At 46.7% G+C, this 27,482-nt stretch overlaps 1 protein-coding gene across 8 annotated transcripts in view; it reads right to left on the reverse strand.

Annotated features, from left to right (window-relative positions):
• ATP13A3 (ATPase 13A3) overlaps positions 1–27,482 on the reverse strand; it is a 535,999-nt gene that overhangs the window by 172,394 nt on the left and 336,123 nt on the right. For all 8 annotated transcript variants that reach the window (XM_029615360.1, XM_029615358.1, XM_029615363.1 and 5 more), the window contains one exon: positions 18,469–18,641. In XM_029615360.1, coding sequence (XP_029471220.1) covers positions 18,469–18,641 — 173 coding nt within the window. The remainder of the gene's footprint in view (positions 1–18,468; positions 18,642–27,482) is intronic.

The following is a 27,482-nucleotide window of genomic DNA, read 5'->3' on the forward strand; positions in this document are numbered from 1 at the left end:
TGACTTTCAGGAAAAAAACTCAAGACCTGGCTGTTTCAACAAGCCTTCCCCTAACCCAGGCCCGTCTCAGCTACTCCACAGTTTATATACCAGTGCCACCTAATCAGTGCACTCCATTTCTGACCCTGTCTATTATTTGTTACAGTTACCAAGTTTATCTTCTGCTTCTGGCTTCTTCATCTCCCTAGTTTCCTTGCCCCTGTTTTATTGTAACTTTGCCTCTTCTTCTATGTTAATGTTATAACCCCTTGTTCCATGTAAACCGATATGATATGATCTGTATCATGAATGTCGGTATAAAAAAAAGAACTAAATAAATAAATAAATAAAATCTGTCTACACGAAGGAAAACGAAATTATCAGGTAAGTAATTTCTCCATTTCCTAGCATGAGCAGATGGACTCAGGACCAATGGGATGTAAAAAGGTTAGTCCCGAACTGGGTAGGAGGCTGCCCATGACCTTAGTAATGCCCTTGCAAATGCTGTGTCCTCTCGAACCTGAACATCCAGACGTTAAAACCTGGAGAAGGAGTGGATGGAGGACCATGTTGCCACCCGACAGATCTCGGCGGGTGACAGCATCTTGGTTTCCGCCCAGGACACTGCCTGGGCTCTAGTGGAATGGGCCTTGACTTGTAAAGGCGGTGGCTTGCCTGCTTCTACGTAGGCCGCCTTGATGACTTCTTTAATCCAGCGGGCTATGGTTGCTCGCAAGGCCGCTTCCACTTGTTTCTTCCCGCTGTGAAGGACAAATAGATGGTCTGTCTTTCGTACGGATTCCGATCTTTCCAGGTATCCGACTAGGAGTCTGCCGACGTTGAGATGGCGTAGACGGAGAGCCTCTTCCGAATTCTTATGCTCATCTGGGGATGGTAGCGAGATGGTTTGGTTGAGATGGAAGTGAGAAACCACTTTGGGGAGGAATGACAGAACTGTGCGTAACTGGATGGTTCCCGGGGTGAGTCTGAGGAACGGCTCCCGGCAGGACAGTGCTTGTAGCTCGGATATACGACGGGCCGAACAGACTGCCAGCAGGAAGGCTGTCTTCAATGTTAATAGTTGGAGAGACAGGCCGCGGAGAGGTCTGAAGGAGGTTCCTGCTAGGAAATCTAGGACTAAGTTGAGGTAGGGTATCAATTACTGTCCCCGAGTATCCGCTCTTCCTCAGGCAAGTCCTCTTAATGGCCAGACGTAAGAGAGAATCGAGCTGGATCCTCGTAGAGATCGGTCCCTGTTGGAGCAGGTCTCTTTGTGGAGGTAGCAGGAGGGGGCTCCCTGTCAGCAGTCTTCGCATGTCTTCGTACCACGGTCTTCTTGGCCAGTCCGGGGCCACTAGAAGTACTGGTCCCCTGTGGTGTTCCCCATCCTCGTAGACTGGCATCCGTGGTGAGCAGGATCCAGGTTGGTGAGGATAGTCTCGTTCCCTGGCTCAGATGGCCTTCTTGTAGCCACCATCGTAGTTTGTTCAGAACTCCGTCCGGGAGCTGAAGACGTACGGTGCAGTTCTGGGACAGTGGATTCCATCGTGATAGTAGTGAGCGTTGTAGGGGTCTCATGTGAACTCTTGCTCATGGCACTACTTCCAGTGTGGATGCCATGAGGCAGAGGACTTGTAGGTAGTCCAATGCCATGGAGCGAAGTTCACTCAACAGGGTTCGTAATTGGGTCATCAGTTTTGATCTCCTTGTTGGTGTCAGGATGACCTTGTCTTGTTTGGTGTCGAACCGGACTCCCAAGTATTCTAGAGATTGGGAGGGCTGCAGACAGTTCTTGTTTGTGTTGACCACCCACCCGAGGCTCTCCAGTAGAGTTTTGACTCTCTTGGTTGCCTGGTGGCTTTCCTCTGGGGATTTCGCCCTGATCAGCCAATCGTCTAGATAAGGGTGTACGCGGATTTCTCCCTTCCTCAGTGTTGCTGCTACCACCACTATGATGTTGGTGAACATCTGGGGTGCAGTGGCTAACCCGAATGGTAGTGCCCGAAAATGGTAGTGAAGGTCCAGGATTGTGAAGCGTAGAAAACGCTGATGCTCTTGATGGATCAGAATGTGTAGGTAGGCTTCTGACAGATCCAGGGATGTAAGGAACTCTCCCGGTTGTATCGCCCTTAATACTGAGCATAGGGTTTCCATGCGGAAGCGAGGAATCTTCAGGTGACGGTTGACCGCCTTGAGGTCCAGGATGGGCCGGAACGTTCCTTCTTTTTTGGGAAGGATAAAATAGATGAAATAATGTCCAGTATTTATTTATTGTGGAGGCACAGGTGTTATAGCCTCTAAGGCTAGCAATCTGGTAAGTGTAGCTTCCACTGCCATCCTCATGGAGGGGTCATGGCAGGGGGATTCCACAAACTTGTTCGGAGGGAGGTGGTGGAAATCCAGGTAATATCCCTCTCAAATGATGGATAGGACCCACTTGTCCGAAGTTATCTCAACCCATCTTTTGTAGAATAGGGCAAATCTGCCCCCCTATGGCTTCTTCCTTTGGACGGGTCAGCTGATTTTCATTCTGGGGTGCGGCTGGGGCCTGGGCCCGAGCTGGCTCCACTTGTGCTTGTACCGAAAGGACTGGCTTCGGCCTGCGGGGCGGGCCACTTGATATGTGCTTCTATATGGGTTGAAGCGCTGTGATCCTCTGCCCCTGGAAGATCGGGGGAAGGGTCATTGGATTCTCTTATTCCTGTCCTCCAATAGCCGCGGCAGTGAGGACTCACCCCATTTGTTGGCTAGTTTCTCTAGTTCGCTTCCGAACAGGAGGGTTCCCTTGAAGGGCATCCTTGTGAGTCTCATTTTGGAGGATGCGTCGGCCGACCTGTTTCAGAGCCAGAGTTGTCTTCTAGCGCCATGTGCACCAGATCAGAAGCTGCATCCGTGAGGAATGATACTGCTGGTTCCAGGGCCTCCACAGGAGTGTTGTTCCTGGTCTGTGATAAGCAGGCGCGTGTCACCACGGCACAGCAAGCCGCAATCTGTAAAGACATAGCAGAGACATGAAAGGACTGTTTGAGGATAGATTCCAGACGTCTGTCTTGAGCATCCTTGAGTGCTGCTCCTCCCTCCACCGGGATAGTAGTGCGCGTCGAGACCGCGCAGACCATGGCATCCACTTTCGGACATGCCAGAAGATCTTTGGCGGCTGGGTCCAAAGGGTACATGGCTGCCAGAGCATGCCCCCCCTTTGAATGTAGTTTCTGGGGCATCCCATTCCAGGTCAATTAGTTGCTGGACGCTTGTAATAGTGGGAAATGACGGGAGGTCTGACTGAGCCCCTCTAGTAGGGGGTTCGTCTTAGGTTCCCCTGAGGCACTTGTGCCTGGGATAGCAAGCTCTTTTAAGCTGTGTGTGACCAGGTCTGGAAGCTCGTCCTTGGTGAAGAAGCGTCTCATGGTTCGGTGGGGCTCCGTCCCCAGAGGGAGTTCTCCTTCCTCTAGGGGTTCTGAATCCTCATCCGAGTTGTCCGTGTCCCCGAAGGTGGGGCTACTGGACGGTGGGATCACTTCCCTGGGGATAGAGGGTCCCAGGACATTGAGGTCCTCTGGTGGAGGTTTTGGCCGTATTCTAGGAGGCCCCGGTTGCATGTGGACGAAGGTATGCAGACCTTTGAAGAATTCCACCCAGGAGATGGATGCTGGGTCTAGACTAAGGGGCGCCGTATCCCTAGGGAGCCCCGTTTGAGGGGGGGTCCCGCTGTGCAATGCTAGGTCCGGCGTACTGTTCCAGAGGCTGGAACCCGGTACCGGCTGGGGAGGGCCATGAGTTGGATCCCCTAGGGCTTCTTCGCACTGTATACACAGGGCTGTGGTCTCCTCATGCTGTGCAGCTCTAATGTGGCATGCTGGGCAAAGGCCCTGAGCCTTGAGATTCTTTTCCGGTGGTGCCATGGCTTGTGCGCGTAAAATACAGTTATATGCTCCAGTGTCGGAGTTGTGAGCGTAGATTTGTTGCGCGTGCTGTTGTGCGCCTGGCACAGTAAGTGCGTGGCTACGCGTGTCGTCTGTGCGCATGGTACTTGTGCGCACGATGTTGTGCGCACAAGAGATCTGTGCGCGCGGCTTGCCGCCGTGCGAACAGATCGGGGCGGCAGACAGTTCAAAATGGTGACCGCGACCACGCGGACAATATGGCGACCATCTCAGAGGGTCTCCACGTGGAAGGACCCTCGTATCTAACCGGGGTCTAGCCCTGCTAGGGCAGATCAACCCAGTGGCACTGGTCCCGGCTGGTGACCTGTGCGACTCCTCGAGCTTCGGGGACCAGAGACTTTTAATTCGATTTCTATCTTATCTTGTCTCGGCGCTTCCCGGTCTCGTTCCAGGTGGTCTCCGGCTGCGGGGGGAGAGGGAAAATACCTTCACCGCCGCGCTCGAGGTTGCCCCCACTGCCTCTCAGCCTCACCCAATGTCGGGGGCTGAGGTAAGCCGCCGGTCCGAGGCTTACCTCCGAGGGATCGCGGAAATCACCTTGGGAATTCTCAACTGGGGGAGGGACCCAATGGGTGTCACCGCAGGAGAGCGGGACTCGTCTGCAGAGGTAAGATTTCTTCTTATTCTTTTGGCTTTCTTTGGTGAAATTACTCTAATGCTGTGCGAGTGTGCATAGAGTCCCTAACTGCTATGGAGACGGAAAATACTGAAGAGCTGCACTTCCTGCAGGGGTATATTTATTTATTTATTTATTTTTAATTTTTATATACCGATGTTCCTGTATAGAATACATATCGCACCGGTTTACAGAGAACTGAACTGTCGCCTCAGGGGCGGATACATTGAAACAAGGTTGAAATTAAACTTACAGAGAACAAGTGGGATGCAATTCAAAACATGATTAGTTAAAATAAAGTACAAATCAAAACATATTTACAATGGGATTGGTGGACCAGTGACTGTAAGGCTCGATTCATCAGCTCTTAGCTCTCAGGGAACGCTTGGCTAAATAGCCAAGTCTTTAGCTTCTTTTTGAATACTAAGAGGCAGGGTTCTTGTTGGAGGTCCGGAGGGAGCGAGTTCCAAAGTGGGAAGCTGTGGAAAGTGCGCGTTTCCTAAGTGAGGTTTTGGCTGGCTGGGTGTGTAGCATATCCTTGTACGCTCTTCTGATGGGTCTCTTGGTGATGTGCTGCTGAAGTTGGAAGGTTAGGTTGAGGGGGGAGATGTTGTGTAAGGCCTTATGGATCATCATGAGGGCTTTGAAGAGTATCCTGAATTTAATTGGCAGCCAGTGAAGGTTCTGGAGGATAGGGGTGATGTGTTCCCTTTTGTTAGTGTTTGTGAGGATCCTGGCCGTCGCGTTCTGGACCATCTGAAGAGGTTTGATTGTGCTGGCTGGTAGGCCCAGAAGGAGTGAGTTGCAATAGTCCAGTTTCGGGAGGATGATAGATTTTAGTACCAGGTGGAAATCTCGGAAGTGCAGAAGTGGTTTTAATTTTTTTAATACTTGCAATTTAAAGAAGCATTCCTTGGTGTTGTTTACGAATTTGCTTAGGTTGAGTTGGTTGTCTAGTAGCACACCAAGGTCTCTTACATGCGTTGTGTGGTTGATAGATGTGAAGGAGAGTTGGGAAGCGATTGGGGGGTTAAGCGTAATGCAGTTGTCTGGGGCTATTAGAAGGATTTCGGTTTTGTTGGTGTTAAGGACGAGGTTGAGGCTAGTGAGTAGGTTGTTGATTGCAGTAAGGCAGCTATTCCAATGAGACCATGTTTTGTGGAGAGATTCAGCTATGGGAATGAGGATCTGTATGTCATCCGCATATAAGAAGTGAGTTAGCTTGAGGTTGGTTAGTAGATGGCAGAGTGGGAGGAGGTAGATATTGAATAGTGTGGGTGACAGGGATGATCCTTGGGGTACTCCCAGATTTGATCTGATTGGGTGTGACTCTTTGTTGTTGATCCTGACCTTGTAGAACCTGTTTTCAAGGAATGATTTGAACCAATTGAACGCCAAACCTGTGATGCCGATATCTGCTAGACGCTGTAGAAGGGAGGTGTGGTTCACGGTGTCGAACGCTGCGGAGAGGTCCAGAAGTGCAAGTAGGAATGGTTGACCTTTTTCCAGGTTAAGGAGGATGGTATCCGAGAGTGAGGCTAGTAGTGATTCGGTGTTCAGGGCCTTTCGGAATCCGAATTGATTTGGGGTGAGGATGTCATTTTCTTCTAAGTATTCGGATAGTTGTCTGTTTACTATCTTCTCCATGAGTTTGGCGATCATTGGAAGGTTAGCTATGGGGCGATAGTTGGCTGGGTCTGAGGGTGGCAGGTTGGGTTTTTTTAGGAGAGGCTTGAGCATTGCAAGCTTGAGTTGGTCTGGGACAAGTCCTTGAGACAGTGAGCAATTTATGATGTCTGCTACTGGTTTGGCGATGATGTTTGGGATGGAGAAAAGCAGGTTGGACGGTATGTGATCTAAAGGATGAGACGAAGATTTCAGCTTCTTCAGGATGTTTTCTATTTCTAATGCAGATGTCAGCTCGAAGGTGGCAAGAGTAGCTGGGGTTGAATTTTGTTGCTGGAGGGTTGAGTGCGCGAGTTGGGGACCGGTGGGGGATAAGAAAATAGGATGAGGAGAGGGCCCCCTTGAGGGGTGCGACGAGGGTGCCTATTTTTCTCTCGAAGTAGTCCGCCAGTTCATTGGCCTTGTTGGTAGCTTGGTCGTCAGGGATGAGGGGAGTAGTTGGTTTTGTGAGGGCTGAAACATAGGAAAACAATGCTCTGGAGTCAAAGATAAAGTGGTGGATCTTTTTAGAGAAGAATTCTTCCTTGGTCCTGTTGATGACATTTCTGTAGGCGCTTAGGCAGGTTTTGTAGGCCGAGAGTGTTGTTGTGGAAGGGTTTTTACGCCACCTGTGTTCTTTACATCTGAGCTCCTGTTAGAGCGACTTCAGCTCGGGGGTGAACCAGGGTTTCCTGTTGTCCTTATCCGGACGGAGTGTTTTCGTGGTCATGGGGCACACTTGATCTGCAACCTTGTTGGTGATGTTGATCCAAGAAGTAGTGGCAGTGTTGACGTCCGAGAGGTCAAGGTGAACTAGATTCTTGGAGAGATGCGAGCTGAGGAGTTCTCCGGAGCAGGGTTTCCTGACGGATACTGAGGTTAAATGGGTTGCTTGGGGAGGGTGCTCCTTGATCTCTAGAACTGTGGAGATGATTTGGTGGTCCGTCCAAGGGACTAGTGAGCATGTTGGGTTGGTGTGGGGCGATATTCCTTTGTTTATGAAAATCAGGTCTAACGTGTGACCTGCTTTGTGAGTAGGGTTGTTGACGATTTGTCTGAATCCCATGTGGCTGAGTGTGGTGAGTAGGGTTTCGCAATTTGTGGAGCGTGGTTGAGCGTCGACATGAAGGTTGAAGTCTCCCATCAAGATGGCTGGTTTTTCGGTATTGCGGTGTTTTGCGGTGAGTTCGATGATGGGGGAGGGGTCTGCTTCAAGAATTCCTGGAGGGGCATAGATTAGTCTAATTTGGAGGTGTTTTGATTTGAAGAGGGCAAATCCCAGGTTGGCTGAGGCATTTGTGAACTGTAGGCTGCCAGGAACAGCCGCCCTCCTCTTTTTTTGAGCCTGGGAATAGAGAGGAGGTCGTAGTCCTGAGTAGGAAGCTGGTTTATTAATACTGTGTCTTTGGTTTTTAACCAGGTTTCTGTGATAGCACAGATGTCTGATTTAGTTTCTGACAGGAAGTCGTTGAGTATGTGCGTTTTCCTGGTGATGGATTGCTCATTGAATAAGGTCAGTGAGAATAAAGCCAGGCCGAGAATTTGAGTGACTGGGGAAGTCATGATGGGAATGAGCCTCTGTTGGCGATTGAGTGAGTGAGTATAGGGTTTCGGGAGTCTCGTCAAGTGGTTGTAAATTATGGGAATGGTGAAAGGACGCATCCTGGCTAGACGAGAGCAAGGAGAGTCAGGCAGATAGAGTAGGGGTGGTTGGGGAGGTGCCGGTGGCTGTGGTGGGCGGCTGGGCGCAGTTCCTTACTTGATTGTTGGCTTGCGAGGGGATACCGGAGTGTGAATCTGGAGCCACTGAGATGGGTTGTTGGGAGATAGAGGTAACAGATGAATGTTGAGCTAAATGTGTAGGAAGACGCTTCTCTCTGGGCTGCACGAAGGGGCACACAAAGGGGCCTGCTCCTTTTGTTGTGCTCCTTCGGCGCACGACGCTCGGCGCGCAGCGCCTAGGGGCCGCGAAGGATTTAAAGGCCAATCGGGGCTGTCCCCGGATTGGCTGGTCGTCGTGGGCGTCTGCGCGCTGGATGGCTGCCACCGCAGCGAGGAGGAGGAGGACCGGCAGAAGAGCGTCAGCGGAGGGAGGAAGGGGCTACCTCGTGGTCGGCGTTGGAGGCGGTCGCAGGTAAGTGCAAATTAACAGGCCTTACCCCGGCAGGTCTCCGGTGCCGATCGCACAGGCCCTGCACCGCTCTACACCTCCTTTTCCTCCTGCTGCTTCTGGGCTCTGTCCAGGAGCCGCGAAGGATTTAAAGGCCAATTGGGGCTATCCCCTGATTGGCTGGTCGTCGTCGTGGGCATCTGCACGCTGGATAGCTGCCGCCTCAGAGAGGAGGAGGACCGGCAGAAGAGCGTCAGCGGAGGGAGGAAGGGGCTGCCTCGTGGTCGGCGTTGGAGGCGGTCGTGGGTAAGTGCAAATTAACAGGCCTTACCCCAGCGGGTCTCCGGCGCCGATCGCGCAGGCCCTGCACTGCTCTATGGCTCCTTTTCCTCCTGCTGCTTCTTGCTGAAGAGGGCTGACTAGGGCTGACGTACTATATGTATATGTACTGTATGTACTAGGGCTGACATCAGATTGAAATCTGATCTGTCTCCAACTGCTATCAGGAGTACACTATACCCATTGGTCCTGAGTCCATCTGCTACACGCTAGGAAAATTCAAATAAAAAAAGTTAAAACAAAACAAAAAAACATTGGTGCTATTATGATTATCCTCTCCTTATCCCGAAGGACCTTCTGGACAGTCCTGTGATCAAAGGAATTGGTGAATATGTACAGAGCAGACAGATACTCCAGTTTAGCAGAACAGCATCAGAAACATCTCAAACTTTGTCACTGAATAAACTGACCCATGTATAGGGCACATCCGCAAGACAATCATGCATGTCTTCTTGAAGATCACGTGCTCACAGCCACGCAAGCTACCAGTCTCCCATATGAAAAGCTTCGTAAGCGGAACAGATGAGGCACTTCTCACATTCCTCCACATCCTCCACTGTGTGGCGGAAGTCTTCCTGCTCTGTATCTGTCAAAACCATCAGAGGCTTTCGCTTTTACATGTATTTGTTGCGTCCGTTGTTCTTCAATGGCTTCGCCCCGTTTGCATCACCTTGTTCTCGGCTCCTCCCGCTTACCATGGCAAGATGGCTACCGCTGCGTCTTCAAGCCGACCTCTCTGGCGTCCCCAGAACGGCTATGGTGCAGCCTTCCGCCATTGCTCCTCCCAGGTACTTAACTAGGTGCGCACGTGCGGAATCCACGTCTTTGTACCACGCTTGGCGCAAACCTCGAGGGTGTTCCCTCATGCTGACGTCACGCCATCCGGGTATATTACCCTTCATCAATTTGCTAGCTCCCCGAGTTAGCAAGGACTCGAATCCGTTCCTGTCTACGCTACTCTGCCGCTTCCGTGCTGCCGCAGGAAGCTCTCTCTCTCTGCCCTTCGGGGTATTTGCTAACCTGGGTACCTGTTCCTCGGGGGCCCTCTGCTTTATTTCAGGTGCCTATCAGGGAACAGTTACTCGCTCAAGTGCCTGCTCTCCCTGCCTCAGTGCCTGTACCTTCTACAACAGACCTGGTGGAATCACATACCAACAGCTAACACCTAGTGAGTACTCTAACTCTCAGTCTATCTCATCCACAGTATCTCCTCGCTGGGAAACCTGCTGCGGAACCTCCTGATGTCATCTTGGAGAGAAGGGCTCCCTCCGCAGAGGTCTCTGAGACTACAACCACAGACTGTCTCACTACTGCCACCTCTGGTGGAGGTCTTCAAGCTGTATAATAAAGAACTATCCTGTGTTTTGTGTGCACGAGTCTAGCCCAGTGCTGTGGCTCCTCACGGGGTTCCTACCTGTGGGCATGGTCATCTCCACAGCACCCAAGGATCCACAAAACACACGTTATCATAACAGTCTTCATACAGATACTGCACCATGTCGAGTTGGTGAGCCATGATCTCCGCATGGACCTCTAGAAAACCTTTCTGCATCTCTCCTAGAAGGCATACTGGGAGTGATCATGCGTTCACTTAGCAAGTTTCAATGCTGACTCCACCACTACTAAGTGGTGGTAAAGTTGGATGATCCTAAAACCTGGGGAAGTTTGAGGAGGAATAGCCTAGTGGTTAGAGCAGAGGAATAGCCTAGTGGTTAGAGCAGTGGACTATGAACCAGGAGACCAGGGTTCGAGTCCTGCTGTCACTCCTTGTGACCTTGGGCAAGTCACTTTACCCTCCATTGCCTCAGGTACAAAAATTTAGATTGTAAGCCCTCTGGGGATAGAGAAATACCTACAGTACCTGAATGTAAACTGGTGTGATATCTCGATTGAGATCGAATGCCTGCATAAAAAAAAAATAATAATAAATAAATAAATACATTTTAAATTCATTTTCTAAGCCACCAGCAGGCATGAAGTTGTTTCTACCACATCCTCATCTGGAAGTTCTGAAGAAGGCTTGTGAACCAGAAAACCATCAAATCTGCTGGAGTTTGAAGCAACTGAAGAAGCTCAAGACATCTGTTCTCAGGTCCTTTACTTTCCTGCCATTGATGGACTATCTTTGCCACCTTATTCAAGGATTTGGAGTAATATATTCTCTGGAGGTGAAGCACACTGAGGCAAGTCAAGTAGGGGATCTGAAGAAATCCCCATAGAATATTCATATACTCCCCCACCACAGGGGAACACTAAGCAATGACCCCAAAGAGGACGAGGATGACAGAAGAGACTTCCACTGTTCTGTGGGGAAATATCTAGTAAGAACTCAAAATAGAGTCCATTTCAAACCTTTCAGACTCATGATGGGACTACCCTGGATGAGAAGAATCCACCATCTCATGGTGAGGACTTATTCCTAACTGCAGAACCTTTTGAGGAGACGCAAGGCCAGGTTTGGACCTTGAGCTGCCCCACCATGTGAGAAAATTTCCTCCATCTTCAACAGAACTGTTCTAATTTCCCTCTCTGGTCTCTAGAGATTAAGGAAGTAAATAAATTCTTCACTATCTGAAAGCAGAGTCCCATAAGCTGAGAAACCCTCAGTGCTGGAATTGGAGGAAACATCTTAAGAAACCCATCAGTTCACTAAGTGCAATCTGTACAGTTGAGGAGAATTCTACACCATGGCAGCTGTCTCTACTGTGGTAGTGACTGATTCCAAGGCACTCTGTGCAAGTTGCATCAATATTTCCCATTGAATGGCACCAGGACGCCTGGGCTTATGTGCCGAAGCTCCACTCCAATACAATTTACAGCAACTTGGCATGCCATACCAAGTGGGTTGAATGTGTCAGAGTAAGCTCCTTGCTGAGGACACAGACAACAGCTTGGATCCAGCTAAAAGAAATGACAGCACCATAGGAATCTTTTGTACCATGAAAGATGAAAAGACTTATGTCAATTAAGCTATCTTCCACATTGGCGATGAGGAGGGGACCACTGAAGCAGAGCCCAGTGAAAACTTTTTGACTTTAAGAGGGACGGCCTTCTTTGTGTCACCCAGAAAAGTGCCCAAATGACACAATCAGCACTGCAGGCTCCACACTTCGCTCAACCACTGACTTGAAGCAGAACAGAGAACCAGTGCAATCGTGGCTTGAGGGTGGAGAGAAGAGCCTTCCCATAACTGTGGAATCGAGATGGGAGAATTCCAACCTTGACTTACTGCATTGGAGCCAAATGATGCCCTAGTCCTGGGTAGCTCTGCTGCCCAGCCTCACACCAAAGCTTGGGTTTCTTACTCACTGGTGCTTTCCTTATGCACAGTGCTGCTGCACTCTGGAGGGACAGACTACAGCTATAGCAGTTGAGGAGTCAAGATCCAGGCCAAGACAGGGATAGCAGACATGTGTGATGGACATTCAGCACCTACAGATATAGGCCTTGAAGCCCTTGAACACTGGCTTCTTGGCCTCCACACTATTTTTTTTTTAATTTCTTCCCTTTTTCTTTTTATAACTGAAAAGTTCTGTTAGAGACACCAAGGCAGCAGCAAAAAAAAAAAAAATAATAAAATAAGCAATGAGGTAGCAACAAGGCAAAGGCTGAAACAATTTAAGAGGCTGGGACACATCCGTGAGATGTCTCAGACTAAGAAAGACTGAGGGGATCACAACGCAGCGTGCATACATGGGAACTTGGACATACTCAGTATAGTTATTACTGAGCTCTGAGAGCAGAGTCCATGCCAGTGATATTGAACATCTTCCATGCATAACAGTCAATTCATGCTTGATGGCAGACAGAGAAAATTGTTTAATGTAATGGGTGCTCTCCACAGGCAGCAGGATAATCAGTCACATAAATGGATGATGTCATCCATTGGCAAAACACTCTCTGGAAAGGCCTAGGTGTCTTTCCTCAGGTATACATGGGTTTGCCACCCAGTCACCATTGCAGACGGCCCTAAAGCTAAAAAAAAACCAACTCCAAGGGCAGGAAGGTGGGAATGCTTAGCTGATTAACCTGCTGTCCACAAAGAACATACAGTAAGAGTAAGCAACTGTTTCCACAATGGACAAAAAGAATGAACCAGTCACACAAATAGGAATCCCTACTTGTTGCCTTCCAAGAAAAGGGAAACCATGAACGAGCCTCCATCAGGCAGTAACCCTTTTCAGGATTTTTTTCTTCTTCTTAAGGAAGACAACTTGAAATAAAAATGGATCCTAGGAAGGATGGAGTCAGATGAACTGAACCAAATCACTGTGAACCTGGAAGATGTAGTAGACCAGACTGACAAACTAAAGAGTAGCAAATCACCTGGACCGGATGGTATGCATCCTAGGGTACTGAAGGAACTAAAAAATGACATTTCTCATCTATTAGTTAAAATTTGTAACCTATCATTAAAAACATCCATTGTACCTGAAGACTGGAAGGTGGCCAATGTAACCCCAATATTTAAAAAGGGCTCCAGGGGCGATCAGGGTAATTATAGACCAGTGAGCCTGACTTCAGTGCTGGGAAAGATAGTGGTAACTATTCTAAAGATCAAAGTCATAGAGCACATAGAAAGACATGGTTTAATGGAACACAGTCAACAAGGATTTACCCAAGGGAAGTCTTGCCTAACATCTGCTTCTTTTTTTTTTTGAAGGGGTTAATAAACAAGTGGATAAAGGTGAACCAGTAGATGTAGTGTATTTGGATTTTCAGAAAGCGTTTGAGAAAGTCCCTCATGAGAGGCTTCTAAGAAAATTAAAAAGTCATGGGATAGGAGGTGATGTCCTTTCATGGATTACAAACTGATTAAAAGACAGGAAACAGAGAGTAGGATTAAATGGTCAATTTTCTTAGTAGAAAAGGGTAAACAGTGGAGTGCCTCAGGGATCTGTACTTGGACTGGTGCTTTTCAATATATTTATTAATGATCTGGAAAGGAATATGACGAATGAGGTTATCAAATTTGCGGATGATACAAAATTATTCAGAGTAGTTAAATCACAAGTGGATTGTGATACATTGCAGGAGGATCTTGCAAGACTGGAAGATTGGATCCAAATGGCAGATGAAATTTAATGTGGACAAGTGCAAGGTATTGCATATAGGGAAAAATAACCCTTGCTGTAGTTACATGATGTTAGGTTCCATATTAGGAGCTACCACCCAGCAAAAAGATCTAGGCATCATAGTGGATAATACTTTGAAATCGTCGGCTCAGTGTGCTGCAGCAGTCAAAAAAGCAAACAATGTTAGGAATTATTAGGAAGTGAATGGTTAATAAAACGGAAAATGTCATAATGCCCCTGTATCGCTCCATGGTGAGACCGCACCTTGAATACTGTGTACTATTCTGGTTGCCGCATCTCAAAAAAAGATATAGTTGCGATGGAGAAGGTACAGAGAAGGACATCCAAAATGATAAAGGGGATGAAACAGCTCCCCTTTGAGGAAAGGCTAAAGAGGTTAGGGCTGTTCAGCTTGGAGAAGAGACGGCTGAAGGGGGGGGGGGGGGGGGGGAGATATGATAGAGTTCTTTAAAATCATGAGAGATCTTTATTTACACTTTCGGATAATAGAAGGACTAGGGGGCATTCCATGAAGTTAGCAAGTAGCACATTTAAGACTAATTGGAGAAAATTCTTTTTCACTCAACGCACAATTAAGCTCTGGAATTTGTTGCCAGAAGATGTGGTTAGTTCAGTTGGGTTTAAAAAAGGTTTGTATAAGTTCTTGGAGAAGTCCATTAACTTCTATTAATCAAGTTGACTTGCTGTGTGAAAACCTGTCTGCGATTGCCTGTGTGAGCCTATGTATCTCTTATAGGTTCTCACAGGCACACACACATATAATGTGTCTGTGAGGTAAAGAGAGTAAAAGTGTATGTGAGAGCACAGAAATGTATACAAGCGATGGAGTATGTGCATGTGCGCGCCTGAAGACAGTTTATGTAGCCCTACCTCCCCCAATCCGCAATAATCTCAAGGTGACTGGAAATCAAAAGATCCCAGGTATGGAAAGCAGGAGATTTTTTAAAGTTTTTTAAAACTTATTAGTTTTAATTATTGGGGGTAATTTGATGTTTCTACTGTTTTGAAATATTTTGCTTTTTTGGGAAATACAGAACATTTTAATTATTGGATTTTTTTATTCATCAGATTTTTGAAATATTTTATTGGTGTTTGGGAAATTTTGGATATTCTATTTGTTAACTGGTGTGAAATATTTATTCTTTTATGACTGATTTTTACTATTATAATTGATGTTTATATTTCTTGATTTTATTTTTTTAATGTTTTATGAAGAATGGCAAAGTTTCTGTTTTTTCATTGCTGCTCTGCTTTTATAGGCTGGCTTGTTGTAGGTTCCAGTTCAATTCTTCTCAACAGGTTTCTATTTATACTTTGTGGTCTCTTTATTCTGTATTTGGTCAGGGTCTGTGGTTCTCCATGTGTGACAGAGGTGAGGCATTCTGGTACCATATAATTTATCTACAGCAGTCTGATTTGTTTTGTTTTCTAATAGGAAGTGTATTGTTGTTCTAGAGCCTAATATAATATGTGCAGTGTTAGCTTTTCATAGATAAGGTTGTTACTGTGAGTGCTGGCAGTTAGGGTTGTTTTGGTATGGGAGGTTTATTATACTGTAATGGCAAAGCAGAGTTGCTTACCTGTAACAGGTGTTCTCCCAGGACAGCAGGATGTTAGTCCTCACAGATGGGTGACATCATCAGATGGAGCTCTGTCATGGAATACTTTTGTCATAGTTTGTAGAACTTTGACTGGTACACTGAGCATACCCAGCATGCCACTGACCCTGTGGCCACATAGGGTCCCCCCTTCAGTCTTGTTTGTAGCAAAAAGTACGAGCGAAAAATAAAATAAGAAAACTGTATCGAACCCAACTTCGCAGGGTGGCGGGTGGGTTTCGTGAGGACTAACATCCTGCTGTCCTGGGAGAACACCTGTTACAGGTAAGCAACTCTGCTTTCTCCCAGGACAAGCAGGATGGTAGTCCTCACTGATGGGTGAATAGCAAGCTACAGGCTGACTCAGAACAAAGCAGGCAACCAGCACACAACATGTGCGACAGGCACAACAACTGGGGTACTGTTGGCAATGATGAAGCAGTCTGAAATTCACAGCGAGTTGAGGTAAGACGAGTTGGGTTTTTACACTGGGAATAAACTCCATAGGACGGACAGCCTTGCCGAGACAGTAGAAGGCTGTGAAGGTGTGGAGAGAGCTCCACGTCGTGGTCCTGCAGATGTCGGCAATCGGTACTGAACGGTAGTGTGCTACTGACATTGCCATGGCCCTGACTGAGTACGCCTTCACTTATCCCTCAAGAGGGAGGCCCGCTTGTTGGTAGCAGAATGCAATGCAGTCTGCCAACCAGTTGGAGAGTCTGCTTGACCACCGCAACTCCAAGCTTCTATCTCTAATAGAGGCTAATTTTAGAAGGGTCACTAGCATTGCCATGGCTTTAACATTATGAGCCTTTATATGCTCTTCTAGTCAGATCTGCCGGGGCTTAACAGGATGAAATGCAATCTACCATTCAGTGTTCATTTGATTACAGCAATTCTAGGTCTGTTGGAGGTCAAAAGAAACAACATTGGGTGGACTGCTCCAGATAGGAAGAGAACTGCTCCAGATAGGAAGAGAACTTTTTTTTTGTCCTTTAAACTGTGAATTTGTTCACCTTTAGGAGCATGTGGCCTATGTAAAAATACTGGCAGAAGGACTGGCTGGTTAAGTTGAAAATCAGACATCTTAGGCAGGAATATGGGATGCATGCGTACCATCACCCTATTGGTTATGATGAAACTTGGTATTTACTTATTTGGTAGTTTTTCTATACCGATATTAGTGGGGACATCATATCGGTATGAAGATGGATAAGTCATTAGGGCCTGAAACTTACTGACTGCAGATTAAAGTGACCATCACCAAAAATACAACCCTCTAGCAGGCCAATTCAGTATGGTGCGCACTGTTAGCCCCCATTTGGACACACGTTTTCAACGCGCTATTGTTACCCCTTATACAGTAAGGGATAATAGCGCATGCAAAACGCGCGGCCAAACCCACCCCAAAACTAATAGCGAGCATCACATGCAAATGCATGTTGATGAGCCTATTAGTTAGTCACGCTCAATAGAGAGCAGGAGTTAATTTCGGCTGGCAGCGGGCAAGGGTACAGAAAAGCAGAAAAAAATGCTTTTCTGTACACCCTCTGACTTAATATCATAGTCTGAGGCCCCAAAAATAAAAAAAAATAAAAAAATCTGCTTGAGGGTTGGAAAACGGGTGCTCAATTTTGCCAGTGTCCGTGTTCCAAACCCGTGGCTGTCAGCGGGTTCGACAACCGACGCTGGTAAAATTAAGCGTCGGCTGTCAAACCCGCAGACAGCTGCCGCTTCCGCCAATAAGGAGATGCTAGGGACGCACTAGTGTCCCTAGCGCCTCCTTATTAGCACGGGCCCTCATTTGAATACTGAATCGTGCACCTCAGAGCACCGGCTCTCCCGCGCAGTTTACTGAATCAGCCTGTAGGTCAGGTATCTGAGTTCACAAGAGTTCAGAAGCTATAAAAGGGCTTTCTTTGGCTGGGTAAGCAGCACATTAAAGGTTCCATGAAACTGCGGGTGGCTTAATAGGAGGTTTCAAATAAAGCATGCTTTGTATAAATCAACTAAGAGCTGTCCAGAGATGGGAGTTTCCTTCTACATAAGGAGCAACAGTTGTACTGAAGTGAACCTTAACAGAATCCGTTTTGAGACTGGATTCTGAAAGAAGTAGAAGGTACTCAAGCAATTTTTGTGTAAAGCAAGGAAAAGGGCAAACCTCTTTCACTTCTACCCATAAGATTTTCTAGTGGACTGAGAAGTCCTGTACAATGGTGGCTGGAATGGAAGTTATAAGACCTAAGAATGGCCAAGCTGGGTCTGGTCCATCTAGCCCAGCATTCAGTCTCCAACAATGGCCCCAGAGTCAGCAGATAAAAACCCGAGTTTAAGTGCTCCCAGTAGATCTATAAAAGTGTGAAGCCACTTAGCCTCCACCAATCTCTAATAGCCATTTATGTCTTTGCCTTCTAGGAATGCATCTAATCCTGTGCATGTCTGAGAAAAGCTATCTAGGAAGCCTCAACATCAATCATTTATATGGCTAATTCATCTTGCTTGTCTACAAAGACCAGCACTCCCATCTTGTATAAGAAATTGATTATAGGGCATTTATACTTGTTTCTATCCTGATAAAAGTACTTCCCTATCTCCAGCATGGTCAGGATCTAAAAACAAGTCAGTAATCCCTGTTTTGACCAAGTCATCTCGAACAGCTGTGTTAACATACTGGCAAGGGCTGAAATCTATTAACCGCAATCAAACCACTGTCATAACTGTCCTACTTCTTTTGCATTGCAGGATCTGCATGGGTTCATAAATTTTACAAATGCTCGCAGGTGGCACAGAACTTTTCCAGCAGCCAAGAATGGGAGTTAAAACTGAGGAGTGGCACCTTACTGAAATAAATGTCTTTGCCCATATGCTGGAGTGTTTTGATCCATGACCTAGAACAATGGAGCCTGCAATCTACTCAGAACCAGTAGACTATTTGGAAGATAATCTCATGTTACATTTGCTGATCAGCAGAGTTATGATCTCAAAGAATCTTCAGATCTGTTTTAGTCATCTATACCTATGTAAGTTTGCAATTCTGTCACCTGCTGTAAGACAGGAAATGTTTGGGAAAGCTTACTTCCAACTCTGAGATCTGTGTAAACAAGAGAAAGTTGACAAATACCTCTGAATTGATGGATAGTGAATTGCGTTTAGTAAGGGTATCCGCATAATGCCAGTTTATTTTGGCAGCGTGCCCATCCTTTGGAGGTAGTGCTTCAGCAATAATAACTTTGTGCTGAGGTAGAATCATTCCAGAGTCTCGAGCCACAGAGATAGCGGTTAACATGTTATCACCTATTAAATACATGAAAAAATGAGTTGGACTAAAAAGAAACAATGCAACAAACTTTTTTTTTTTTTTTTTTTTGTAAATGGAGAAATTACTTACCTGATAATTTGTTTTTCTTAGTGTAGACAGCTGGACTCAGGACCAGTGGGTTATGTGCTCTTCTGCTAGCAGATGGGAGACAGAGTCAGATTTCAAAGCTGACGTCACCCTAGATATACCCCTGAAGTTTCCTCCTTGAAAAGCCATTGTGGACATATATATATTGGCTAACTACAACAAACTTGATTAAAAACTTGATTAAAACTTGATTCAAAGTGGAGACCGCCAGTGCACTTAACCAGCATGCCGACACCAGTCGTATTGCAGGTGCCCTGGACTAGGGGTAGGCATTAGCTTACCCATATTTGTATAGCATCAAGGTTTGCTTCTCAGGTTCTTCCTTGGCGCTTTCTCCTGGGCAGCTGTGGGCGGGATGCTGATTCCATCTGTCTGCACTGAGGAAAAAGAAATTATCAGGTAAGTAATTTCTCCATTTCCTAGCATGTAGTCGGATGGACTCAGGACCAATGGGATGTACAAAAGCTACTCCCGGATGGGGCGGGAGGCTGCCCGTGGCCCACTTAGTACTGCCCTTGCAAAGGCTGCATCTTCTCGGGCCTGGACAACAAGGCAGTAGAACCTGGAGAAGGTGTGTATTGAGGGCCACGTCACCGCTCGACAGATCTTGGCGGGCGACAGCAATTTGGCTTCTGCTGAAGATACAGCCTGGGCCCTAGTAGAATGAGCCTTAACCTGCAGGGGTAAGGGCTTTCCTGCCTCTATGTAGGCCGCCTTGATTACTTCCTTGATCCAGCGAGCTATGGTCGCTTGCGAGGCCGCTTCGCCTTGATTCTTCCCGCTGTGGAGAACAAACAAGCGAACCGTTTTGCGTGCTGGTTCCAGATATCGTACCAGGAGTCAGCTGACATTTAGATGGTGAAGAAGGTGGGAGTCTTCAGAGTCCTCATGTTCATTCGGAGATGGTGTGGAGATGGCTTGGTTCAAATGATACTCTGAGACCACTTTCGGTAGGAAGGAGGTGACTGTGCGAAGCTGTATTGTTCCTGGAGTGAACCTAAGGAACGGGTCCCGACAGGATAGTGCCTGTAGCTCAGAGATGCGACGGGCTGAACATACTGCCACCAGGAATACCATCTTCAATGTTAAGAGGCGTAGTGACAGACTGCGCATTGGACTGAAGGAAGCCCCTGCTAGAAAGTCCAATACCAGATTGAGGTTCCATAGGTGAACCGGCCAATTTAGGAGTGGTCGAAGTTGCTTAACCCCTTTTAGGAAACGGGCCAAGTCTGGATGAGCTGATAGACGGATTCCCTTCACTTCGGCTCTGAGGCGGGAAAGGGCTGCTACTCGAACCTTGAGGGAGTTGAGTGACAACCCTTTCTTCATACCATGCTGTAGAAATTCCAGAATCATGAGAATCTTGGCTGTTCGCGGGATTCCCTGCGGTCCTCGCACCAAGCTTTGAATATCCTCCAGATTCATATGTATGCCAGAGATGTTGAGAACTCTGCGCACGGAGCAGGGTCTCAATCATGGCCTTTGAGTAACTGCGCTTCTTCAGGCAAGTCCACACATTGGCCAGACCGTAAGAGAGAATAGAGATGGATCTTCGTGAAGAATCAGGCCCTGCTGGAGAAGGTCCCTGTGTGGAGGTAGGCACAGAGGGCTCCCTGCAAGGCGTCTCTGCATGTCTGCGTAACATGGGCGTCTTGGCCAATCCGGGGCCACTAGCAGAACTAGTCCCCTGTGGTGTTCTATCTTGTAGATGATCTTGCCCAACAGAGGCCATGGGAGGAAGGCGTACATAAGCCCTCCCTCTGGCCAGGTCAGGACGAGGGCATCGATTCCTTGGGAGTGCGGCTCATCTGCGGCTGAAGAACCTGAAGACTTGGGCATTGAGAGATGTGGCCAGTAGGTCCATGGCTGGGGGCCCCAGCGATTTACTATCAGTTGGAAGGCTCTGGTCGACAACGCCCATTCCCCCGGGTCCAGGCTTTATCTACTGAGGAAGTCCGCTGAAACGTTGTTTTTCCCTGCGATGTGGGAGGCTGATATCCCTGTAGATTTACCTCCGCCCATGCCACGAGGTGGGTCTATCTCCAGAGACACCTGCTGGCTCCTGGTTCCTCCCTGGCAGTTGATGTAGGCAACCGTTGTAGCATTGTCCGACATCACTCGAATCGCTTGCCCTTGGAGCCTGTGGCTGAATCGTGGGCACACTTGTCTGACTGCTCGAGCTTCCAGGCAGTTTATGTTCCATCTCGCCTCTTCCTTGTTCCATTGTCCCTGGGCCATCAGTTCCTGACAGTGGGCTCCCCACCCTCGGAGGCTCGCGTCTGTGGTGAGCACGATTCAGTTCAGTGGGGATAGGCTTACTCCTCTGCTTAGGTGGTCTTCCTGTAGCCACCACTGAAGCTGAGAACATACCTCTGCTGGTAGATGGAGGTGAATTGAGTAGTCTTGGGACAGTGGGTTCCAGTGTGACAGTAAGGAGCATTGGAGTGGTCGCAAGTGGACCCTTGCCCACGGTACGACCTCCAGGGTTGATGCCATGAGCCCGAGGACTTGAAGATAGTCCCATACCTTGGGGCACATAGTGGTTATCAATCGTCGTAATTGCTCCATCAGTTTTCTCCTCCTCGGGGGAGGGAGGAAGACCTTGTTCTGTTTGGTGTCGAAACGGGTCCCTAGGTACTCTAAAGACTGAGAGGGCTGCAGACTGCTGTTCCTGCAGTAGGTTCTTGACTCTGCTAGTTACCTGCAGGCTCTCTTCCGAAGACTTCGCCCGGATCAGCCAGTCGTTCAAGTAAGGGTGTACCCAAGATCCCTTCCTTCCTCAGTGTTGCCGGCATAATTGAGCATCCGTCTTCCGACCCGCGGGCCGATTTAAAAAATTTTTTTTAAAATTTTTGATTTATTTTTATTTTTGGGGCCTACGACTTAATATCGTTATGATATTAAGTCAGAGGTTGTACAGAAAAGCAGTTTTTTCTGCTTTTTTGTACACTTCCCCAGCGCCGGCAGGTGCTAATTTTTGAAAGTAAAATGTGCGGCTTGGCTGCACATTTTGCTTTCTAGATCGCGCGGGAATAACTAATAGGGCCATCAACATGCATTTGCATGTTGCGGGCGCTATTAGTTTCGGGGGGGTTGGCCATGCGTTTTCGACGCGCTATTACCCCTTACTGTATAAGGGGTAAAGCTAGTGCATCGAAAACACACAGCCAAACCCGGGCTAACAGTGCACTCCACGGAGCGCACTGTACTGTATCGGCCCGACAGTCAGGACTCCAGTTCAGGCTGCGTGGCTCTTATGTGGCAGGCTGGTGCAAAGAGAGTGCCTTCTGGCCTTCTTGGATGCCGGTGCCATTGCCTCTATGTCTAGGCGCACAGATAATGAGCTTCAATGCGCATGTGTAGCTGTGCGCGCGATTGTGCGTGTAGTTATGCGCATGGAGTGTGCGCGGTTATGTGCATCACTGTGCATGCGTCTGTATTGGACGTGCACAAATTAGGCACATCGGCCGTCCAGCCTGCCCCACGCGTACCACCGGTCGAGAAGGGAAGATGGCGCCGATGTCCCCCGCGCACCTCCACATGTGTGGACCTTTGCATCGGATCGGGGCCTAGTCCAACCAAGGCTGCTCAACCCGATCTGTGCTCCCTTTTTACCTTGCCGGAAGAAAGGAGGAATTGGTACGGCAATCCAAGCTCTGGAGACCTGAATTTAAAGCTTTCTGCTTACCTGGTCTCGGAGCTTACCGATCGTGTGCCAGGACGGTTTTCAGCTGCGGGGGGAGAGTGTTTTACCTTCACTGCCGTGCTCGGTTATGCACCCGCTGCCTTTCAGCCACTCTGGGGGCTAGGTCCACTCTGGGAACTGGCTACCGGACCAAGGCACACCTCTTACGGATAATGGAAATCACCTCAGGAATTCTCAACTGGGGGAGGGACCCTTAGGTATCACCGCAGGAGAGCGGGGCTCGATCTTCTTTAAGGTAATTTTGTCTTCTTGCTATAGTTTTCCTATCACTGTGCTAGTGTGTGAGATAGTGTCCGCATCTGCTAGGAGACAGAGATACTGAGGAGCTGAGGTCATTGTAGGGGTATATCTAGGGTGACGTCAGCTTTGAAATCTGACTCAGTCTCCCATCTGCTAGCAAAAGAGCACATAACCCACTGGTCCTGAGTTCATCTGGCTACACACTAGGAAACAGGAAATTTTATTTTTTAGGCAATTCAGTTGACAGTTAATGAAAATAAAAGCATAAAGACCCCAGTCTCATTCTGACTTATTTAATTCCTCTGGAACTATTAGTGCATATGTACCCCCATTGACCCCACACCCAACTGCACTGGGATCCAGCTCATGCACACAGTAAAGAATCTCAGAGTAACAATCGACAACGAACTACACTTCAAACATCACATCTCCACAACGATCAAGGATGGCTTCTTCAAACTTCAAACCCTTCCAAAGCTCAAACCGCTCCTCCACGCCCAAGACTACAGAACCATCCTCCAAACTCTCCTCTTTTCCAAGCTTGACTATTGCAACTCTCTCCTCCTTGGCCTCCCTGCCTCCACCCTCAAACCCCTACAGATACTACAAAAATGCAGCTGCCAAATCCATCACAAACATCAGAAGGCTTGACCACATCACCCCCATCCTCAAAGACCTTCACTGGTTACCCATCTTCTACAGAGTGCAATACAAAACCCTTACCCTCATCTACAAAAAAAATGCTTAATAACAAGATGAACTGGTTAACCACAGATCTCCTCCCCTAAACCCCACAAAGAAATGTTCCCTCTACCCCTCTACCCCTATCCCCCCAAACCCCCCTTCCTACCTTCAACATAACCACCCCCACCCCCTCCAGTCAACTCCAACCTATAAATCCCCTAAGACCTCCCTCCCCCCTCTTCCCCAGCCAATCCCTCATTCCTCACTTCTAGTTTATTCGCATCCAAGTTATCTTCCATAAATCCCCCTCACTCCAAGTTACCCTCCCACCCTGTTAAAACAACTCTTGTTAAACTATTCCTAATCCTTGAATGTAATCAGTTCCTTAGCTATGTTTCCAACCTGCATGCCACCAGGTTTCCTGGACTCATGCTTTATATACTTCTCCTTGTTTACTGTTCTAAGTTATACTGTAAAAATAAGCAACCCCTGTCTTATTTACTGTTCAGTTGAATGTAAGTAAGTAAATAAATAAATAAATAAATAAATAAAATATGTAGCCAATGCCTATGAGGGAAATATTCAAAGCCTGTTCCATAGGTAAAAACAGTTAATCCACAAAAGTGGATGCTTTCCCCAACCTGTCTGCAGATAAAAGCATAGGGGGCTGCCGAACACTCACACTGATCTGTGTATTCCGGAGGCATTTTTGGGGGCAGAGAACGAAGGTATGCATATATTTTATATTATTTATTTATTTTAAAATTTTTCTGTACATTCCTTAAGTTAAATACCATCACAACGGTTTACAGAAGGGCACGATAAAGAGAAATATGGGTGGTATAGAATACAAATTACTCATGTGTCATCATAGTACAGTAACAATGTAAAATAATGAACTAGGTGTGTAAATTAAACCTGATTGTTAGGAACAAATTAGGCAGTTTGATTTTAACATTAATATGCTTATGTAGGTTACTAAAAACTTCTAGCTTGGTGCATCCTTATCGCTCAACTATTTTTCTCCTTTATCTTTATAAAATGCTTGTTTAAAAAGCCAGGTTTTCAGATTAGTTTTGAATAATTTCAGATTTGTCTGTTGAAGCGGATGAAGACAAGTTGGCCCAGCCACTAGTTGCTTCCTCTGGTTTTCTACCATTATTCTCATACTTAAACCAACACCAGTTCTCCCACCCTCCACAGATCTTTTTCCCAATATCTTAAGAAGAATGAGATTTTAGATCCTCATCAATTTGGCTTCAGAAAATCAACGAGCACAGAGCTGTTATTGCTCTCTGTTATAGATTCACTTAAAAGAGGGCTTGATAGCGGTAACGAAAATCTCCTTGTATCGCTTGACATCTCCGCCTCTTAATACAGTCTACCATGATATACTTTTATTTCGTCTTCAAGAATACAGTATTGCAGGAAAAGTACTAGATTGGTTCACATCCTTTATTTAAAAAAAAACAAAAAACTGATCCTTACAAGTAAAATGTAAAATATTCACAGATGAGAATTATGAATACTGGAGTACCACAAGGTTCTGCTCTATCAGCAGTCTTGTTCAATATCTTTTTGGACCTGATTTCCAAACTGCTGGCTACTATTTGTGACAGTTACAAAATCTATGCTGATATACAGTTTTACATTTGACTACGTCATACTTGGAATTAGACCATGGAACATCTTCATATCTGCTTGTCCTCTGTTCAAAAATGGTTACATTTTAATAAACAGTCATTGAATATGTCCAAAACAGAATTTTTGGTGGTTAATCGACCACATTCTTTCAAAACTTCTCCCCCTATTTCTTTTAGTAATTGTTCTTTCAGTATCTCAGAACACTGATTGATTCTGGTCTTTCCTTCAAACCCCAGATTAAATATGTGGTTAAATCTGGCTTTTATAAACCATGTTGTCGCTGGTTTAAAGCATTTACTATTTGCTTCTGACTTAAGAACAGTTGTTCAACCAGTAATTTTGCCTGTTATTGAAAAGAAATAGGTATAACTGACACCGCCCTCTCCTGGTTCAAATCATATCTTTCCAACAGGCAATACCAAGTAAAAAGCGGGCCCTGCCAATCGAAACCTGTCAACCTGCAACAAGGAGTCCCCCAAGGCTCGGCCCTCTCCTCCACCATGTTCAATATATACCTTTTACCCCTCTGCCAACTGCTATCAAGACTCGGCCTCCCACACTTCATATATGCTGACGATGTTCAGATCCTGATTCCTGTAACCGATACCGTACCCATGGCCCTAAAAACTTGGGAAACTGCTCTCGCAGCCATCAGCTCCCTGCTCGCCAACATTTATTTAGCCCTCAATGCCTCCAAAACGGAGCTCCTCTTCATCTCACCCCCTCACAGCAATCACCTCTTCCCACCTCCACATTCACCCAACAAGTGCGAAGCCTTGGTGTCGTTCTTGATAATCACCATAACTTGAAGAAATTCATTAACTCAACATTGAAAGAGGGTTTCTTCAAGCTCCACACACTCAAAAAACTGAAACCCCTACTCCACATCAATGATTTCCACACAGTCCTGCAAGCTACCATTCTTGCCAAGCTTGACTATTGTAATGCCATCCTCCTCGGCCTCCCAAAAAAGCCCTACGGCCCCTACAAATGCTCCAAAATTCAGCAGCGCGCATACTCACCAATGAGATCACATCACCCCCGTCCTCAAGCACCTACACTGGCTGCCAATCAACTCCAGGATCATTTACAAAACACTCACCCTTATCCACAAAACCACCTACAACCATGACATGTCCTGGTTCAAAGATCACCTCCGACTCCGCCCCCATAACAGACCCACCAGGGCTCAGCACCGTGCCACAATGCATACTCCCTCTCCAAAGCTGTCCAAACTTAAATCCACCAAGGCACGTGCCCTCTCCCTAGTCAGACCCACCCTCTGGAACAGAATGCCCCCAAACCTGCGCTTAGAATCTTGTCAAAAAAGATTCAAACAGAACCTCAAGACCTGGCACTTTAACAGGCTTTCACCTAATCCCCCCTTGCAATCCCTTTATTACCATCCTTTCGCTCATTTAAAACTCTATCAAACTATTCAGTATGTTCCAGCTAGTACCCCCCCCCCCCCCGAACCCCCCTCCCACTACACATCTTTCCTAAACCCATACTACCAGCTACCATTCCCTCTCTTCTACCATAAACTATTCCAGGTGTATCTCTTTACACCTTGCCTCCCTCCCCATGCTTAAGTCCGATTTCCTATGACATTTGTTACAATCATGCACTGTTACCCACTTTTAACTTATCCGCTACAATTTAATCACTGTAAAATTTTCCCTGCCATCTATTCCAATTATTCATGCTTACATTGAATTAACGATCACTTTATAACCAGTTCGCTATATAGCCTGTTGTGTTACTTGTTCAAGCTTATCATGGTTACCTTATTGACGTTCACTCTAACTTGTTCTCTGTAAAGCCTGTTGCTATTTTTAGTTTTCTGTGAACCGAGATGATGTTCCCAACGTATCCCGGTATATAAAAACACTTAATTAATTAATTAATTAATTAAATACTGTAATAGTCAATACCTTGGATTACCATCCTCTACTCTACAGCCGCTATAGTTACTGTTAAATGCTGCTGCTCGCTTCATTTCCAATACATAACTGCAGTACTGGCAAACTTAAAATGCTTTCCAAGTGAATAACAAATTGCTTATAAAGAGGGCATAACTGCAGCTAAATTGTTAAATCCTAACACTTGTCCCTGGACTAATGCTTTGCTGAAAATGCATGAACCATCTCGGCAACTGTGTTCATCTCAATGGGGGGGTGCTTGATGTACCATCAGATGTGCTCGCTTATTCTCTACAAGAGAAACAGCTATTTCTGTGGCAGCACTGTCTTTGTGGAACTCCGTGCGGCTGATTTAAGATTAAATCCCTGTAGTGAAACTTTCAAACGTGGCCTTAAGGCTTTTCTTCTGCAGCAGGCTTTTCAAGTCTAGTAATCAGCTGTCTATATTTCCAGCTAAGAGGTAATGTTAATTTTTGAAATTTTAATATGTTTTCTGTTTAGAAGTTGTACTAATGTATATAGTCTGTTTTAGA

The sequence above is a fragment of the Rhinatrema bivittatum genome, chromosome 9 (genome assembly GCF_901001135.1).
Source record: "Rhinatrema bivittatum chromosome 9, aRhiBiv1.1, whole genome shotgun sequence".
In the NCBI taxonomy this organism is placed as follows: Eukaryota; Metazoa; Chordata; class Amphibia; order Gymnophiona; family Rhinatrematidae; genus Rhinatrema; species Rhinatrema bivittatum.